The sequence below is a fragment of the Lytechinus pictus genome, chromosome 3, assembly GCF_037042905.1.
Source record: "Lytechinus pictus isolate F3 Inbred chromosome 3, Lp3.0, whole genome shotgun sequence".
NCBI classification, from domain to species: domain Eukaryota; kingdom Metazoa; phylum Echinodermata; class Echinoidea; order Temnopleuroida; family Toxopneustidae; genus Lytechinus; species Lytechinus pictus.
Window position 1 is genome coordinate 45,655,690 of NC_087247.1, and position 16,633 is coordinate 45,672,322.

The following is a 16,633-nucleotide window of genomic DNA, read 5'->3' on the forward strand; positions in this document are numbered from 1 at the left end:
CAATAAACTAGCTCCAGGTTTATTATTCCTTTTTCTTTTTTTTTCTTCTTTTTTTGAGGGGGAGGTGGTTATAAACTTGACAACAATAAACCACATTTTCTCGACCATTTACTGATTATTTTCTTTTTAATTTGTTTCATATATACATGTACAATAAATATTCTGATGTAAAATGCCTTTTACTCCTTTCTCCAGGTCTTGAAGGGGTGTTCAATGATAAATAAACTTTCCTTTTCAGCAGAAAATATGAAGTGAATGACAAACATATCCAGAGTTTTCAATGAAAATCTACAATTGTAAATGTAAAACATAATTTACAACTTAAACATGTGATCAATAAATATTCCATACCCTACAAAGTACTTCTTAGTATCCTGTTCTGTTCCACAAATGTTACTTTTTAAAGGCAACATACAAGTATATATTAGGTTTCTGATTCATTTGTTTTAACATGATTGTCTGTTTTAGTTGAGTGCCAGCAACCAAACCAACAAATAAGTTACAAGCCTAATTAATATTCCTAACAAGTGGAGCGCCTCTGGCAGTCTCACCTGCATTACAAGATTCAATATAGCAGCAGTGCTGACTTTGAAAACTACTATACAATAATTATTCACAAAAAACACCTTCATATAATGATAAAATACTATGTTCATTGACCCTAAAAGATATTTGGCCTTGATCATGTGACCTAAAACTTGTCAGTGATACTAGATTACCCCTATGTCCACATGTCATATCCATAAACTTTGAAAGTTATGACAGTAATTTAATAATTACATGTACCTCCAACATGGCCAAAGTTCATAGACCTTAAATGACCTTTGACTTGGTCATGGACCTGAAACTCGCATAATATGTTCAGTGATACTTGATGACTCTTATGTCCAAGTTTTTTATGAATCTGATCAATAAACAATTATGATGGTAATTCAACAAATACACCCAACATGGCCAAAGTTCATTGACCTTTGACCTTGGTCATGTGACCTGAAACTCGCACAGGATGTTCAGTGAATCAGATCCATAAACTTTCAAAGTTATGTTGACCACATTTCATATCCATAAACTTTGAAAGTTATGACAGTAAATTAATAATTACCTCCAACATGACCAAAGTTCATAGACCTTAAATGACCTTTGACCTTGGTCATGTGACCTGAAACTTGCACAGGATGTTCAGTGAATCAGATCCATAAACTTTCAAAGTTATGATGGTAATTCAACAACTACCCCCAACTTGGTCAAAGTTCATTGACCCTAAATGAACTAGGTACATATACTTTCAAAGTTATGAGATTTCAAAAACTTAACCTTAGGTTAAGATTTTTATGTTGATTCCCCCGACATGGTCTAAGTTCATTGACCCTAAATAACCTTTGACCTTGGTCATGTGACCGGAAACTCAGGCAGGATGTTCAGTAATACTTGATTAACCTAATGTCCTAGTTTCATGAACTAGGTCCATATACAGTTATGATGTAATTTCAAAAACTTAACCTTTGGTTTGATGTTGACGCCGCCACCATCGGAAAAGCGGCACCTATAGTCTCTCTCTGCTATGCAGGTGAGACAAAAATTCATTTGACAAATATACATACATGTAGATCAATAAGCCTCATTTGGAAATTGTTTGTGTAACAGATTCTGTATTTAAAAAAAATTTGTCTGGAATGTTCTGTAAAAAAAAGTTGTAATACACGTACAACAGATCCCACTTGTGAATTATTCTGAAATATAATCATTTATCACAATAGTCGAGTTCTTATTTTTAAATGACTAATAGGCACAATATACCCTGGAAATTGGAGTTTTGCATTAGAGATCTATTGCTGTTTCACTTCCTGCATTTCCTTCATGCACATGTACATAGAAATGATAATCTGATCTACATAATAACATTGGCAGTTTATGCTCTTGTATTATATCATGAAGTAGTCCTTTAGAGGTACATGTAGTAGAACATTATTCAGGGTATCAATCTTACCGGAGTTGAGAAAGATTCAAATCAATCTCAAATTGAGATTCTTGATCTTAATTCATAACTCTTGATTATATAATTTTAGATTGAGCTAGCATCAGCTTCATACAAATCTATCAAACCCTTTACAGTAAAAAGGGCTGCAGGGAATATCTTTGTTGTTTTGATTATTAAAAATACAATTTCAAAGTATCTTGTGTGCATGGGATACTGAGGGTGTGTTCAATGTTGATTTCCAAATTCAATCAGAAACTTGAATCATGATTGAAAATGCTAAAAATGCTTACAGAATGCAGATATGAGAAACAAAGGGTGTGTTCAATGTCCTCCATTCCCGGTCATAAAAGTAAACGTCTTTCGAAGCATGATTCGGAGGAAAATTTACACGTCGAAACATACATTTGGAAACACAATCAGCTCAGATTTCATTACCTTCAGGATCAGAATGCAAAATTGAACACGATTGAGTTTTAAAACATCTTGAACACAGCCTTATATGAAGTATATTATAATTTTTACACTATTCATTTATCAATCTTCACGAACAAACAGAATCTTTGAGAGCATTTAATTCTTCATTGGCAAACGTGGAGATTATCACTGATTCACTTATCACACTCTAAATACCCTGCATATCATTCTTTGAAGTTTGATTTCTTCATTGTTCAGTATTTGAATTTTAAAAAAATAAAGAATTAGTTTCCACATAACTAATTACCAGCCCCAAGAATGGTTCCATGACATTTGCTCCGGTAAGGATTGCTCTGATGGAAAATCTCCAAGTTAAGCCAAACTTGAAATCTAACCTCCAAAAATAAATAAACCCTCATTTCTAATCTTTACATTTATTCTGAACCAAAAACTCTATTGCAATTCTAACTCTAACCCTGTACCCTCTGAGATATTAAGACCAGAGCAAATGTCGCTGGAGCATATGTCATGTCACCCTACAAACACATATTGATACTGTAAGAGTTTATTGTTACAAAACTATCCTAGATTTGAACTATCACTTACAGCAGATATCACACTAATCAATTATGGTTCATCTGTGATAATGATACCACAATTCTAATATCTCATAACAGTAAACTTGTTTGTGCAGTGTTTGTTGCCAACATAATCAGGACAAACATAGCAATGGAAGAACCATCTATGATAATTCAGACCAAATAAAAGCATGCAAGAAAGGTTACATGGAAAAGGGCATATTGCACATGCACTCATACATGTACCTATAAAGCTCAAGGGCATTTTGCAGGACATTATAATGGAAGCTTTAAAACATGGAGGATTTGGTAAACGAACAACGAGACTTGATAATATTAACAATGCAAAGAGCTCAACACAAGAAGAAAAAAAAATGCACAGTACATAGAGATTATTACGAGTCACACACACACACACACACAAATTGCTGTATTAAGTTTCCAATCCAGTCTGCATTTAATATCGCAACACAACATATTATGTTAGGTATGTAGCACAATTGATTTGCAAAAAATATACTGCTCCAAGAAATCCTTTTGTGTTGTATTCTTGTTAATGTTTAACTGTATATAAAGCAGACTTATTGAACACAAAAGAATGGATATTCTTCGCAGGGTTGGCTTGGGGATTTTTTTTAGTTTTCATCTGATGCTAAAAGATTTACTATTCACAAAGCTAATGAAAAATTGTGTTGGTAATTTTCACATCAAAACTAGAATACTATTGGCATACGGTACACGCTTCCAGAATTTTGCTGATGATCAAGATCAAAAGATCAAGATAAAAATTTCTACCAAGCATTACTTCAGCCTCATAAATATGGTAAAACATATGCGATCAAAATACTTCAAAGAAGTGACATTGCCATGGCAACTTGTCTGTAAAATCCTGATGTTTACCCCAAAGTACCACATAGAAAATCATAAAAATGCGGCTACTCAACAGAACAGAGCTGTTTTGAGAAGATTGAGGGCAGATCTGTAAAAGTCCTCTTTGATGAAAAATAAATTCTGAAACATCAGTCTATCTTTTAAGACCTATTATGATGTGTGGAGATTTGATGGAGTAATTTCTTCTTCAGATTCTTGCAGGCTTGGACCACAAGTCAATTGAATTGTTGATCCAATATCCATCACTGTAATTGTCACAAAAATCTTGAACCCTTCCATTAAAGGGGAAGTTCACACTGACAAAAAAATAGCAGAGAAAATAATTTTTAAAATGTTGCCGAAGGTTTGAGAAAAATCCATCATAAAATCAAAAAGTTTTTAGAATTTTAATTATTTGATGTGACGTCATATGCAAGCAGCATTCCTAAATTGGTAAAAAATCAATGAAATGTCATTTTCTCAGAAAATTGAAAATGGTTTTTACTGTACCTTTTGTATATCAATAGACAAATCATTTCACACCCAATCATGAATAGAACACCAAAATAAGTCATCAGGAACCATTAAAAAAAAATCATGCATTTTATATCACATAACATATGGGGCAGCTACTTGTTTATGACGCCACAATTCCAAAACTTAATATTCTAATAACTTTCTTAATTTTCAACGGATTCTCCTCAAACCTTCACCAATATTTTTCATAATTTTTTCTGCTATTTTTACAACAAACTTTTCTTCAGGGTGAACTTCCTCTTTAAAGAGTCAATTGGCAATGAGCTTTTCCTAGTTAATGGATATCAAACATGAATACAAAATAAAATACAGAACAAAGCCTGAAAATATTAGGGTAGGTTTCTATTCCTAACACATAAAACAAGCAACACATAAAATACATGTAAATGATCATACAACATCACAAAATTTCATGCAAAACACACCGAGCACATTTCACTTGTTTTACATTATTTTAGTCACAATACTTCCAATAAAACACAAACAGTGAAATCACCTCTGACGTTTCAGAATCACTTTCTTCATCTCCATCCTAAGAAGGGGGTTAGACAGTGGTTAGATACAGATGTTATAGGAATGATTTTTAAAAAATAGAGAGAAAATTACCATCCTTCATCTCATCCTATCTAAATCTTAGAAAACCAATGATATCAGAGACTAATATCCACCTAAATGTGCAACAGCAATCCCAAGTATTTGGGAACAAACATCATATTCCGCATAAACCCACTTTGGCACACATGGGGATGGTTTAATGAAAATATTGTCAGCAAACTAATTTGCTCTCAGCCAATCAGATATGATTATTTGCTGCAGCTAAATAGTCAGTGAAAATTACTGTCATTTGATTAAAGGACAGACAAGTCCACCCCAACAAAAAGCTGATTTGAATAAAAGGAGAAAAATCCAACAAGCATAACATTGAAAATTTCATCAAAGTCGAATGTAAAATAAGTAAATTATAACATTTTTAATTTAAAGAGTCGCTGAATTTCACAAAACAGTTATATGCACATCCTAATCGGTATGCAAATGAGCAGACTGATGACATTACCCACTCACTATTTCTTTTGTATTTTATTATATGAAATATGAAAATTCTAATTTTCTCCTCATTGTCCTGTGAAACAGATCTTCATTTGACCTTGAACTAGTGGAATTACCATTATCCTAACAGTTTATGATGAAGTAAAGGTGGTCCTTATTGTCACATCTGTAAAAATTGAAATAAGGTATAGTTGAAATGAAAAAAAATAAATTGTGAGTAAGGGACCTCATCGACTGTCTCATTTGCATATCACTGAGTTGTGAATATAAATAACTTTTATGTAAAAAATAAGCAAAACTTGAAAATGTCATAACTTTCTTCTTTTCCATCCAATTTTGATGAAATTTTCAGTGTTATACTTGTTTGATTTTTCTCTATCGATTCAAATCAACAATTTTCTGGGATGGACTTGACCTTTTAATGAAATCATGCCCAGATATTGAGCCAAAAATAAACCTGTTTAATGTGTTTTCTAAATCTAGCTAAATACATATCTATAATGAAAATAAGGATCAGAAGGAATGAAACTAGTATCCCAGTAAAGAAACGCGATGAAATCATAATATATGGACATTTAGGGAATGAAACTACATGTACCCAATGTCCTATGAGTTTAAAAGAGTTACAAATTTAGGTGTTTTCATTACACGGTTTCAAGAGAGTTCAAGCACAAAATAGATCCATATGTATCACATAGAAATGCACACAGAAAGTATGATTATGCAAGAAATAACAAAACACACAGAATTTTGAGGGGTTCAACATCACTTTCATCCCAGGAAAGAAGATTCAGGACAAACACATGAACACAATCAACAATGAGTTAACATTGGATATTTGACATAATTTTTGGATGAAACACAGGTATCTATAACATTTACTGCCATTGGACAATGACATTATTGAAATACACTCCACATGTATATGAACTTTGCACTGGAATACTTTAATCTAAAATGTAATTTGATCATGAAACAGGTCAGCAATCTTGTCTCACACTGAATTCAGGTGTATCTACACTGCACAGGTCCATATAGCCTGTAGACATAAAATTCTCTCTCCATTTCTCCTCTTTCATTCTCATAAACCAAGCCATACAACTCCTCTGTGATTCATTCATACTTCCTAATTAATTTTCATCCATTAACCCAAAACACTGAGCCTAAATAGACTGGGACTGATTTTATGATATTCCCTTCATAGGTAAACAGTTAGCTTTCTACCAGCATACCCACACCTGTTCTATGACTTGAATATTGCTGTGATGTGACATATATTTGCGGACTCCCTCCCCCCCCCCCCCCCCCCCCCATTTCAAATCACATTCTGTCATTTCCCATGATATAACTTACATCATGGAACTTAAAACGGTGTTATGTTCTAATGACTAATAGGCTAAATATTGTTAAATTGTGGAAATAAATAATACATACTCATAATACATTATCAGGAATACAGCTTTGTTAAAGCCAATCAAAATTTTCAACTACAATTTGCAAATTACTTCCTGGAGAAATGCAAGTTCCATCATAATTTATAAGTGTTATTAAATATAAAAAAATCTGACTTACTGACAAATATTTTTAATCACCCACTTTGGTTTGAAACAAAAGATAATATTTTATTTAAACTGCGGTGAATGATCCTGACTAAAATGAAATCATACCAAACTGGTTTCTCTCAATTTCTCACTTTTTTTCTCTATTTCATATATCATAGTAATTGTGTTTTATTTCCCCTGCCAATTACCAGCACAAAGAGAAAAAACAGGAAGTCTTTAGTTATGAAGAACATATTGAATGTATTGCAGTGCTAAATTTAAAATATAATTCCCTGAAAGGATATAGGCCATAGGTCATATTCTGTTGTTGAATTAACAAAAGAAAAATGGAAACTAACGACTCCAACACATTGAACAGGAAACCAGACACACTAGATAATGTATGAGAATGGGTGTTGGATACATTATATACAGGTATATAAAGCATTTGCAATAGAATAGAGTCCCTGATTGTATACTGTATTCTCTTTATTAGTAATACTCTTTCCCACAAAAATATTACTCCTCTTGTTATATTTGACAAATGATCTAGAAAATATGAATATACTTTTATATGTCCCCTTGGATCTTGAATCCTTTTAATCTCAATATTCCATTTTCTACTTAAATTTCTCACTAAATCTAAACGTTGTCTAATACAGGCTATACCTGATACTTTGATATACAAGGAACTATATTGTGGACATGTGACTATACATGTCTCATGTTCAAGCCATGGTGTTAACAAATGAAGATCAAGAAAAAAGTGAGCAGACAGCTGCAAGTATTCCTTAAATTCATGATATATCATGCTTGAAAATGTTACTATGGGAGACCTTTAAAGAAAATGAAAGATTTCAAACCCAAATATGACTAAAGCTGGAAGCACATCCCTCATTGAAGCGATAGGAAGTAAATTATCAGCAAGGAAAAAAATGTGAAAGAATAATTGTGAAAGATACCACACAATTGTTATTAGTTAATTTATTTTCAAGTAGCCCCATCACCTTAATGAAATTTATTTCAGAATCATTCAACAATCAAGCTTCCTCAATACTTGATTCCACCATCTTGACTAACCAGCAAATTAGTTCCCTCATTCCTATAAGCTACACAAAGGGACCATTCAATTCCAAATTCAATGGAAAATATATCAAGAGCTCTTTCCTAATCAATCGAAATGAGAGGATTAAAAACATGCAAAAATATTGAAGGGATAAATGATCAGGAATGATAAAGATGTGAGATGCGACATATAACTGACCTTGTATTTCTTCAGTTGAGATTTGTGCTGCTGTTTTTTAAGCTCTATTTGCTGTTGAAGAAGCTCCTTCTTCTTAGCCTCCAGCTGCTTCTTGGTCTACAGTAGAAATCAAAGAGACAATGAGAATGGATATAAGGGTGCATTCAAACAATTTTCTCATGCAAGGATGAAAACACAAACCATGAATCAAAAGACAAACACATGATACTTAAGATTTTTCATCTATCAACTCTTTTCAGGCTTACCCACACATTGAACATTATAGATGGAAGAGTTTGACCCAGGAAATTAAAGTCAAATTGCAGTTTACATAATGCAGGAGAAAATTAGAATATTTCATATAATAAAATACAAAAGAAATGACGTCATCAGTCTCCTCAGTTGCACACAGACCAGGATGTGCATATAACTGTTTTGTGAAATTAAGGGAAACTTTAAAATGTCATAACTGTCTTATTTTACATCCGATTTTGATGAAATTTTCAGTGTTATGCTTGTTGAATTTTTCTCTTTTTATTCAAATCATTTTTTTGTTGGGGTGGACTTGTCCTTTAAGGTAGGTTTCAATTTAATATGATTGTTTACCCCAGTACACTCTTCAGTTATTTTCAAGATAGTCTTTCTGATTTTCATGTCTATCCATCAGGTTAACAAGTGTACATATAGTAATGTAAAAATAGAATATAAAAGTAACACTAATCAAAAGATTTTATTTTATCCCTGTCTAATGGGTTGGTCAGATTTACCTCACACTAGCAGCAATTGCCCTTACCCCTCCTTCCACTTTTTTCACACTCCATGCATCTTCCATCTCCAACCAAACCCTCTACTCTGTCATTCATATCTTCTTTGAACATCGCCTCATCCTATGAGCTATTTTACTCATTCATGGGAGAACTATATCAATATCAATATCATTCATTCATACAAAATCACTTGCGACAGCACAAAGACTGCCACAAACATCCATGCTGGCACACCATGCAATGGCCTCTATCACCAACCTCCATTATTGCTGCCATCTCCTTGTCCTCTGACTCTGAATCTGAGATTGATCCACCACTGCTACTGTCTAGGTGGCTCCCTGAGCTCAGGATCCCTGCCTCCAGGTCTGAAAGGCTCCCATCAGAGTCTGTAAGGCCTCCTTCCTCTAGCCTGCTCCCATCGATCCCTTCACTCCTCTCTCTGTGACTATTGCTGTGCTTGGAGGAAGGTGAAGGGGTGGCTTTATCCCGATTCAGGGATAGGGTTGGTGTTTTCAATACCATGCTCTGTGGCAAGAGAGATGATGCCAACTTTAGATTTAAATCATCAGATTCATTAAGTTATACAATTTCAAACAACACAAAAACAGATAATCAGTTAATCATGCACTCATTAAGCAAAATTGAAAGGGAAAAACCACTGGAATTGAAATTGTACATCCAATGTGAATTTTGTAAGCCCATCCTCTTTTCTATTCATTGTTATCTTGAACAATGCATATAAGGGAGTGATGTACTTCAACACCCTTATTGTGTTTTTTTTCTCCTAGAATCTGTCTTAATATCCTTCAAGAACTCACCGGAGATTCTTTGATGACAGAGACTGCATCTTTGGTCCCAAGAAGAGAGAGTGGTGATGATGAAGCAAGACTGGTGCTAGCTGAGACAGGTGAGCCATTGAGCCCCATCATAAGTGCAGCAGGGTCCCCAAAGAGGTATTGAGGTGCATAGTCTACCCTCCTTGGTCTACCTCTCCTACCCCTGGTAGGGGTTGTACTGGTGGTGGAGGTGGTGGTACTGCTGGTGCTCCTGTTCAGGAGGGAGGAGCCACGCCCTCTTCCACGCCCCCTTCCCCTTCCTCGACCTCTTCCTCTCTTGGCACCACCTACATGTACGAGTGAAATAAAAAAAACACTGATTTGCATTGTAGTCTTGTCTAAGCTGCTTTTATGTCTGCTTACCACACATAAATGTCTGATCGATTCCCACCCCTCTCCTTTCCCAACATTTTCTCTCTCTCTATCTCTCTCACCTTTGTATGGAAATCTGCTTTCATATATATGACATGACTGTCTTAATCGAAGCATGATAACTAGAACTTGATTTTTTAAAAACTCAAATACAGATTTTACAAATGTGATTCCATGATCCCAACGTACTTGTACAGAAAGAGATGCAACCGATAAAAAGACAGCTTACATTTTTTCAGTGCGAATATAAAAATCTGCTACAAAATTATGCACTAAAATTTTAACTAATACCATGCTCTTAAAACATGTCTATGCCTAGAAAATGAAAATAATCACTCATTCTACAAAGAATATATAAACATGTAATGAATATGCATGATTTGGATGTTACAACTCTACAATTTCAAAACTTCATTTTCAAAATAAAGTTGACAAAGATATAAGTGGAAATACATTCATTCTTCATCTCGATAGTTTGCAAAATTTTACAGAAAGTTCTTGCAATGCTTGCACAAGTAATGTCCTCCATGTACTTTCAGATTTTGAAAATATTTGAATAAATTAAGTAAATGAATGGGCTCAATTCTTCTGAAGCTGACCTTTGCTTTTCTTCCTGCCTGTAATCATACATTTCAAAGCACAATCAATAATATGAATCCCTGATTAATTCGTTCTCTCATGATCATAACTATATTTATCACAGCACTGATTCTGATGATTAATAAGAGCTCAAATCATCTTCATTTATCCTTTCCTACCTGAATGATGAATCAAATTTCAAGAATCATCTCTGTGCATATTATTCCCTGCCAGGATGTTCTACAATCATAACCTCATGTGCACCCTGGTTCTATAATTTCAATTTCACCCATAATTCATGCTTTTCTACATTATCTTCTGCATGATAAAAGGCAGTCATTATAATGAGAATGCATGATTTGTAAAATGAGAAAGATAATACACAGTAATATTCTTGGAAATCTGTTTGACGTTTAGGTAATAAACAAGAGCTCATGATAATAAGAACATCCATCTAAATAATGAAAAAATAATTCTTTACATCTACGAGGAGCTCTGAGAAAGTTGCTTTTAATGTTTTAGACATAGCTTTTACCCCATCCCAGCTAATTTCTAAAATCCCCTAGATAGGTTTTTCTAGGGTTATTAATGGCTTATTTTTGTATGAATACCTATGATAAGCATCATATTCACATTGAATGGGGAAATGTGATGGATTTGTTACGGACAGAAATGAATAGGTACTGTCAAATATTTAATTGTATATAAATATAGCTCAACTTAAAAGTGATTGCTACAACAAATATGGATGTAATAAATCCAGCATTTCTGAATTAATATCACCAACTGCAAAACCTGAATCTATGAACACTACTACAATTAGCCCATATGAATATACCTGTAAGTTTGCAGAACTTGAAAATGGTTAATTTTACTTTTATTAAACTACAAATAAATTTCAGAGGAACAACGTAAATACAGTTTGAAACAAGGTACCCTTGAATGCTTTTTGAGAATATTGTATGGATCTACAAACTCTTTCAAGTTTGACACACTAAAGAAGGGCCACCAATGATTCACTCTGAATATAAAAATGTGACTACATGGAATCAAATTCATTTGCATGCACAATATCACTCAATACATGCATGAAACTAACAAGCCTTCTATTATCTATATTCACATAAACTGTAAAGTCACAACTCCTTGGGCATTCACACAAAAATGATAATTTATCTTTCCTGCAATCGCAGGAAGGAAATGAAATACATTTCCCACTTATAATGGAAATGTAGATATCCATGCAGGTGAAAATGGGCAGGAAAATATATTCTACATGTAGCATATACTGCTATGAACTACATTATCAGTGCACAAGATAATCAAAAGTAAATATGTCTTGTAGAGGTATATTATGAACAACAAACTCAATGGGCTAAGTATAAACTACACATTAATAAAGGGCAAGTTCATGGGGGTGGGGGCAGCAGAATCAGAAAATTGAACAAAACAGCCAGTGAACATTAGGGCAAATTATGATTAAAAGCAGAAGTTGCAATCAATGACTTATAAATTGTCTTTACTTCATTTTAATTCATTTCGGGAATAAATTAAGAACAAGATGTATGCAAAGTACCAGCTTGGTATAGGTAACAAACCCAGGGCTCTACCGATGACTAGATGATTTTTCTCATTTCCCATTGTTCTTTCATCCAGGATTTTGATTGTATACAATCACGGAGTCTTACATATAAGAGAACCAAAAACCAACGTACTGCACAGGTGAAAAACCTTGAAGGTCTGATGGAAAGTGAAATAAGAGGAGGTCTATAGGGGTTAACCTCAATGTTTAAAGATTCCCCTACTTTCTTAGATTGAGATATTTAACCAAGGAAATGCATACATCATGATTCATAGTGAAACTGGGATGGATTTATAAGTTCAGAGGTAGGAAGCCCATTAATTTGTTCAAGCTATTTCTCTCCCTCTCTATTGAACTCATCAAATGATCTCTATACACATATTCACGGTTCCATATCTTTGTTGCCTTCCCTCATCTGTCAAAACCACTCAATATAAAGAATATCTTTGTATCACGATTGAAAATTGAATTATGCTTTGTCAGAAGATTGTTAATCATTAGATTTGATTTTGAAGGGAAAGCATTGCCAGTTTAAAATTGTTTTATATCTGCTTCCAATAATGCGCAATCATGATGCTGGTAATCATTATCAAAGAGCTGCACTTGAGTACACTAGTTCCTATTGATTCAGATTCTCTCAAACAATATTGGAGAAAAATAATTCAAATTGTATAATTTCATATATTTAAAAATATTGTAAAATGGTTGATTCTGATATTTTCTAGATATATCTTTCTGTCTGTTTTTCAAATTGTTTTAAGCATTTCCACCAAATCAAATTCCTAGGCATATCTATTACATGAGAGGAAGAGTTTGCAATACAACAAATAGTCATTCTAGAAACTGAAAAGGACATGTAAAGGTACATACATGAAACATACATTAACAGACATACAATGTCAAGGAAGGGAGTTTAGAAAAGGGATGCCCCATAATGACTTTCATCACAAGACATGATGAAAATATTTTTATACATCATCTTGCTCATGCCAGGTAGCAGGGACTGGGAAAAGATTAAAAGAAGAGGATGAAGAAAAATGGGTAAAAGTAGAGAGGATGCAAGTATACTGTGGGAGGTTGTTGATGAAGAGAACAAAAAATACAAAGAAAAAACATATATATTATCTAGAAATATGTGGCAGAAATTACTTGCAAATGATGTTAAATGAAAGAATTTCATAGACAAAGCTAAATATGGTCAGTTCATTACATTTGATGATTCATCTTGTATGATATACAAGTCCATATACACAAGCACTAAACGACAGCAGTAAAGTATGGTGAATAGGAGAGAAAGATAAATAACGATTCTCTGCATGATCTTATCTCCGGACATGCTAAAAATTTGGGCAACGCTACAACAGCAAATAAAAAAAAAACCAAGGTGAAAAATTCTGTGATTTTCACCTTCATGTGACTCACTGCGCCACCACATTATCATTTCCTCTTTCAATAATAATCTTGTCTCTCCCTCCCTATCTATCTTTCTTGGAGTATATTTTCAGCAGAGATATGAAAGAATTTTAGAGGTTAAGGTAGAGTGTAGGATCTCAACAGGAAAAGATCAATTACATACTGGCACTGGACAAATATGACCAGCATGTAGAGATGGAAACTGCAGGTTGAAACGGTAAAGAGTCTGTTTCAGTGTTTATTTTAGGTATGGATACCTCCTTCAAATTAAACTATACATAAACCTTAGTTAAACCAGTCTATACTGTATAGGTAGCATCCCACATTTCTGTTCCACTCTTTTGAACAACTTTTGAACAAAGTCCAACATCTTTCTGAAATTAAGAACTAATTGCTACAATTTTTTCAATTTTAATTGAAATATACATGTAGCATGCACTTTTTTTTCATAAATTTATTGCACTTATAATAAAAAAATAAGCATATACATAAATTAACAGCATAAACAAGTAGATTAAAAGTGGAAATAACATTTCATTCATTTATTAAGGGATCATTCATAATTAATTTCTTATCAGCTGTGAAAACATAACTTAAAAGCTAATGATATCTCTTAACAAACAAAAAAATTGAATGGTAATCAATGACCAATATGTTTTGCTATTCATTTTTCATGAATCTGTTTTGACAGATGTCACTAGCACAAAAGAAAATAGTAACCTTGCAGCGCTGGCAGCTTTATCATTGTTTCCCCTCTTCTAACCAACCCCATAATGGTAATCAAACTCAGGCCTTATTTTGTTACTGTTTCATACTCTTTTTCAACTACAAGGATTAAAAATTAAGGTCTTTATGACTATAATAGTAATTTTGCGATTCAATTACATACTGTTCTTCCAGTTCACTTTTTCTATCTTAGGCATCCTTTGTTATTTGTCTGGTATTTGATAGTCATCCTCTGTAGGTCACTGCATTAAAACAGCTATTTTTCAAGTTAACATGAATTATCACACCACAGAATCATATTAGCATAGCTTTAATTAGTCCAAGAACATCAAGGCAATGACAACCTTGAGAGGTTGATACCCTTGTCTATGGACTTTCAAATTTTGTATGCCCTTTTTAATTTGTTTCCATTCATGCTGTAACACAGAAATGTGCCCAATAGAAAAGTGGCCCTGCCCTAAAAACACTAAAATTCAAGACCTTCACAAAATAGTATTTTATTCAGGTTTTCACAAAAAATAAATAGATGCAGAATATATTGTTTTGGACTTTAAACGTGGTGAATCTGCATCAAGTGCTTGTATTTTCCCCAAAAAATTGTTTTAATCTAATGGTAAAATAAATGAATTGTCGGGAGTAAAACATTGAACAGCAGCACAAAACACTGCACTGACGTGTACATCTGATGGAAGTATCAATTATCATATTGTAATCTCACACAGTCAAACTGTTTCTACTTAATTCATGCAAAATCATTCTCTTAACTAACACTATTCAGATCGAAACTGAATTTAATAAACCAAATGAAAAGCCATCAAGCAAGCTTTGAAATGCATGATTTATTCAAATCATGAGAAATATATGTCACTTCTTCTGTTGTATAGAAAAAAGAACTTGGGATTGAAATTTCAAATATTTTTGGTCAATCTTTTATCAAAGTCCTTTTATCAATTACAAATATTTCATTAATTTCAGTTTGGTGAATCAGCGTGGAAAATCTCTCTTATTTCATCCAGCTATTATCTGAGATACAATTCTACCATGTGAAAGAGAAATTAAAAGCATACACACACAGCAATTTACAGAATGGTACAATGTACAGACAACCAATCTAACATGCTTCAAATACTGTTTTTATAACGTGGTAATGATTTCTCTATTATAGGAGCAAGAGGGAACTGGCAGGGAAATAAAGTGGAGTTAAAATGAAAAATATACAACAGAAAATGCAGGTAATCTAAACATGAAGGCAAAAACAGAGCTCACATTATTTTCATTCCATGTTGACATAATAATCTGTAGTTAAACTCTTTGATTAAGATGATTTGACATTCAGAAAGAAGACAAGTACAATGAATTACCGGTTGGACATTACCAGGCAGTTAGGTTCACACAGAAACAAGAAAGGGGATCTACAACTTTTAGGATCTATATGGAGGGGTATGTACGACTCCACATCAGGAACACATTCAATAGAAATTCCTCACACGCAAAATTAAAAAGTCAAACAAAAAAAGAAAAGCTGCTATTGAACATGAAACAACATACGTTGTTGCTTGAGAGGGTCTGAAAAGAGGGCGTTGAACGCCGGACTGGTGGGAGCTGGGGCACCCGCCGTGGCCCCTACGGGATCGGGTGTGAAGGTAAATGAAGGAGCAGCAGCAGCCGAGTTGGCGAGGTTGGATGCGAAGAGATCATGATCCAGATTTTGAGTCTGCTGCCACCATGAGTTACCTGCTACTCCTAATGCCATATGATCAGTTAATTGGGAAGATAGAATTCAACAGTTAATTAATCTAAGTAAATATCATAAAAATACTGTATATTTACTATGAATTTCTTTAATTCTAAGGTAAAGATAAACTTAAAATTGTCATGCAATACCCATATAAGCATCAAATATTATATTTATTTTTTAAATTTTGATTAAAAAAATAAAGATAAGCAAATTTTTATCTCATGATATAGATCATGTTGACAACTTATAATACATTTTTTTATTACTGCTCTCCATCGACTGATTTACTTGGAACGTAGAACTTAAATTCCAACATGCTCACAACACAAAAAGGTAGATTATTCACACAATATTTCATATCATCTTGCAAGAAGTTTCTCAGGCAGAGAAAATGAATATATATACAAATGAA

General features: G+C 33.5%; 1 protein-coding gene across 1 annotated transcript in view; it reads right to left on the reverse strand.

Moving 5' to 3' along the window:
- Positions 1-16,236, reverse strand: part of LOC129257156 (bromodomain adjacent to zinc finger domain protein 2B-like) — a 54,218-nt gene extending 37,982 nt beyond the window's left edge. Inside the window, exons 1-5 of the mRNA XM_054895417.2 lie at positions 16,032-16,236; positions 9,794-10,098; positions 9,234-9,500; positions 8,230-8,325; positions 4,874-4,909 (exon numbers count right to left, since the gene is read on the reverse strand). Coding sequence (XP_054751392.2) covers positions 4,874-4,909; positions 8,230-8,325; positions 9,234-9,500; positions 9,794-10,098; positions 16,032-16,236 — 909 coding nt within the window. The remainder of the gene's footprint in view (positions 1-4,873; positions 4,910-8,229; positions 8,326-9,233; positions 9,501-9,793; positions 10,099-16,031) is intronic.
- Between the last annotated feature and the right edge of the window lie 397 nt (positions 16,237-16,633).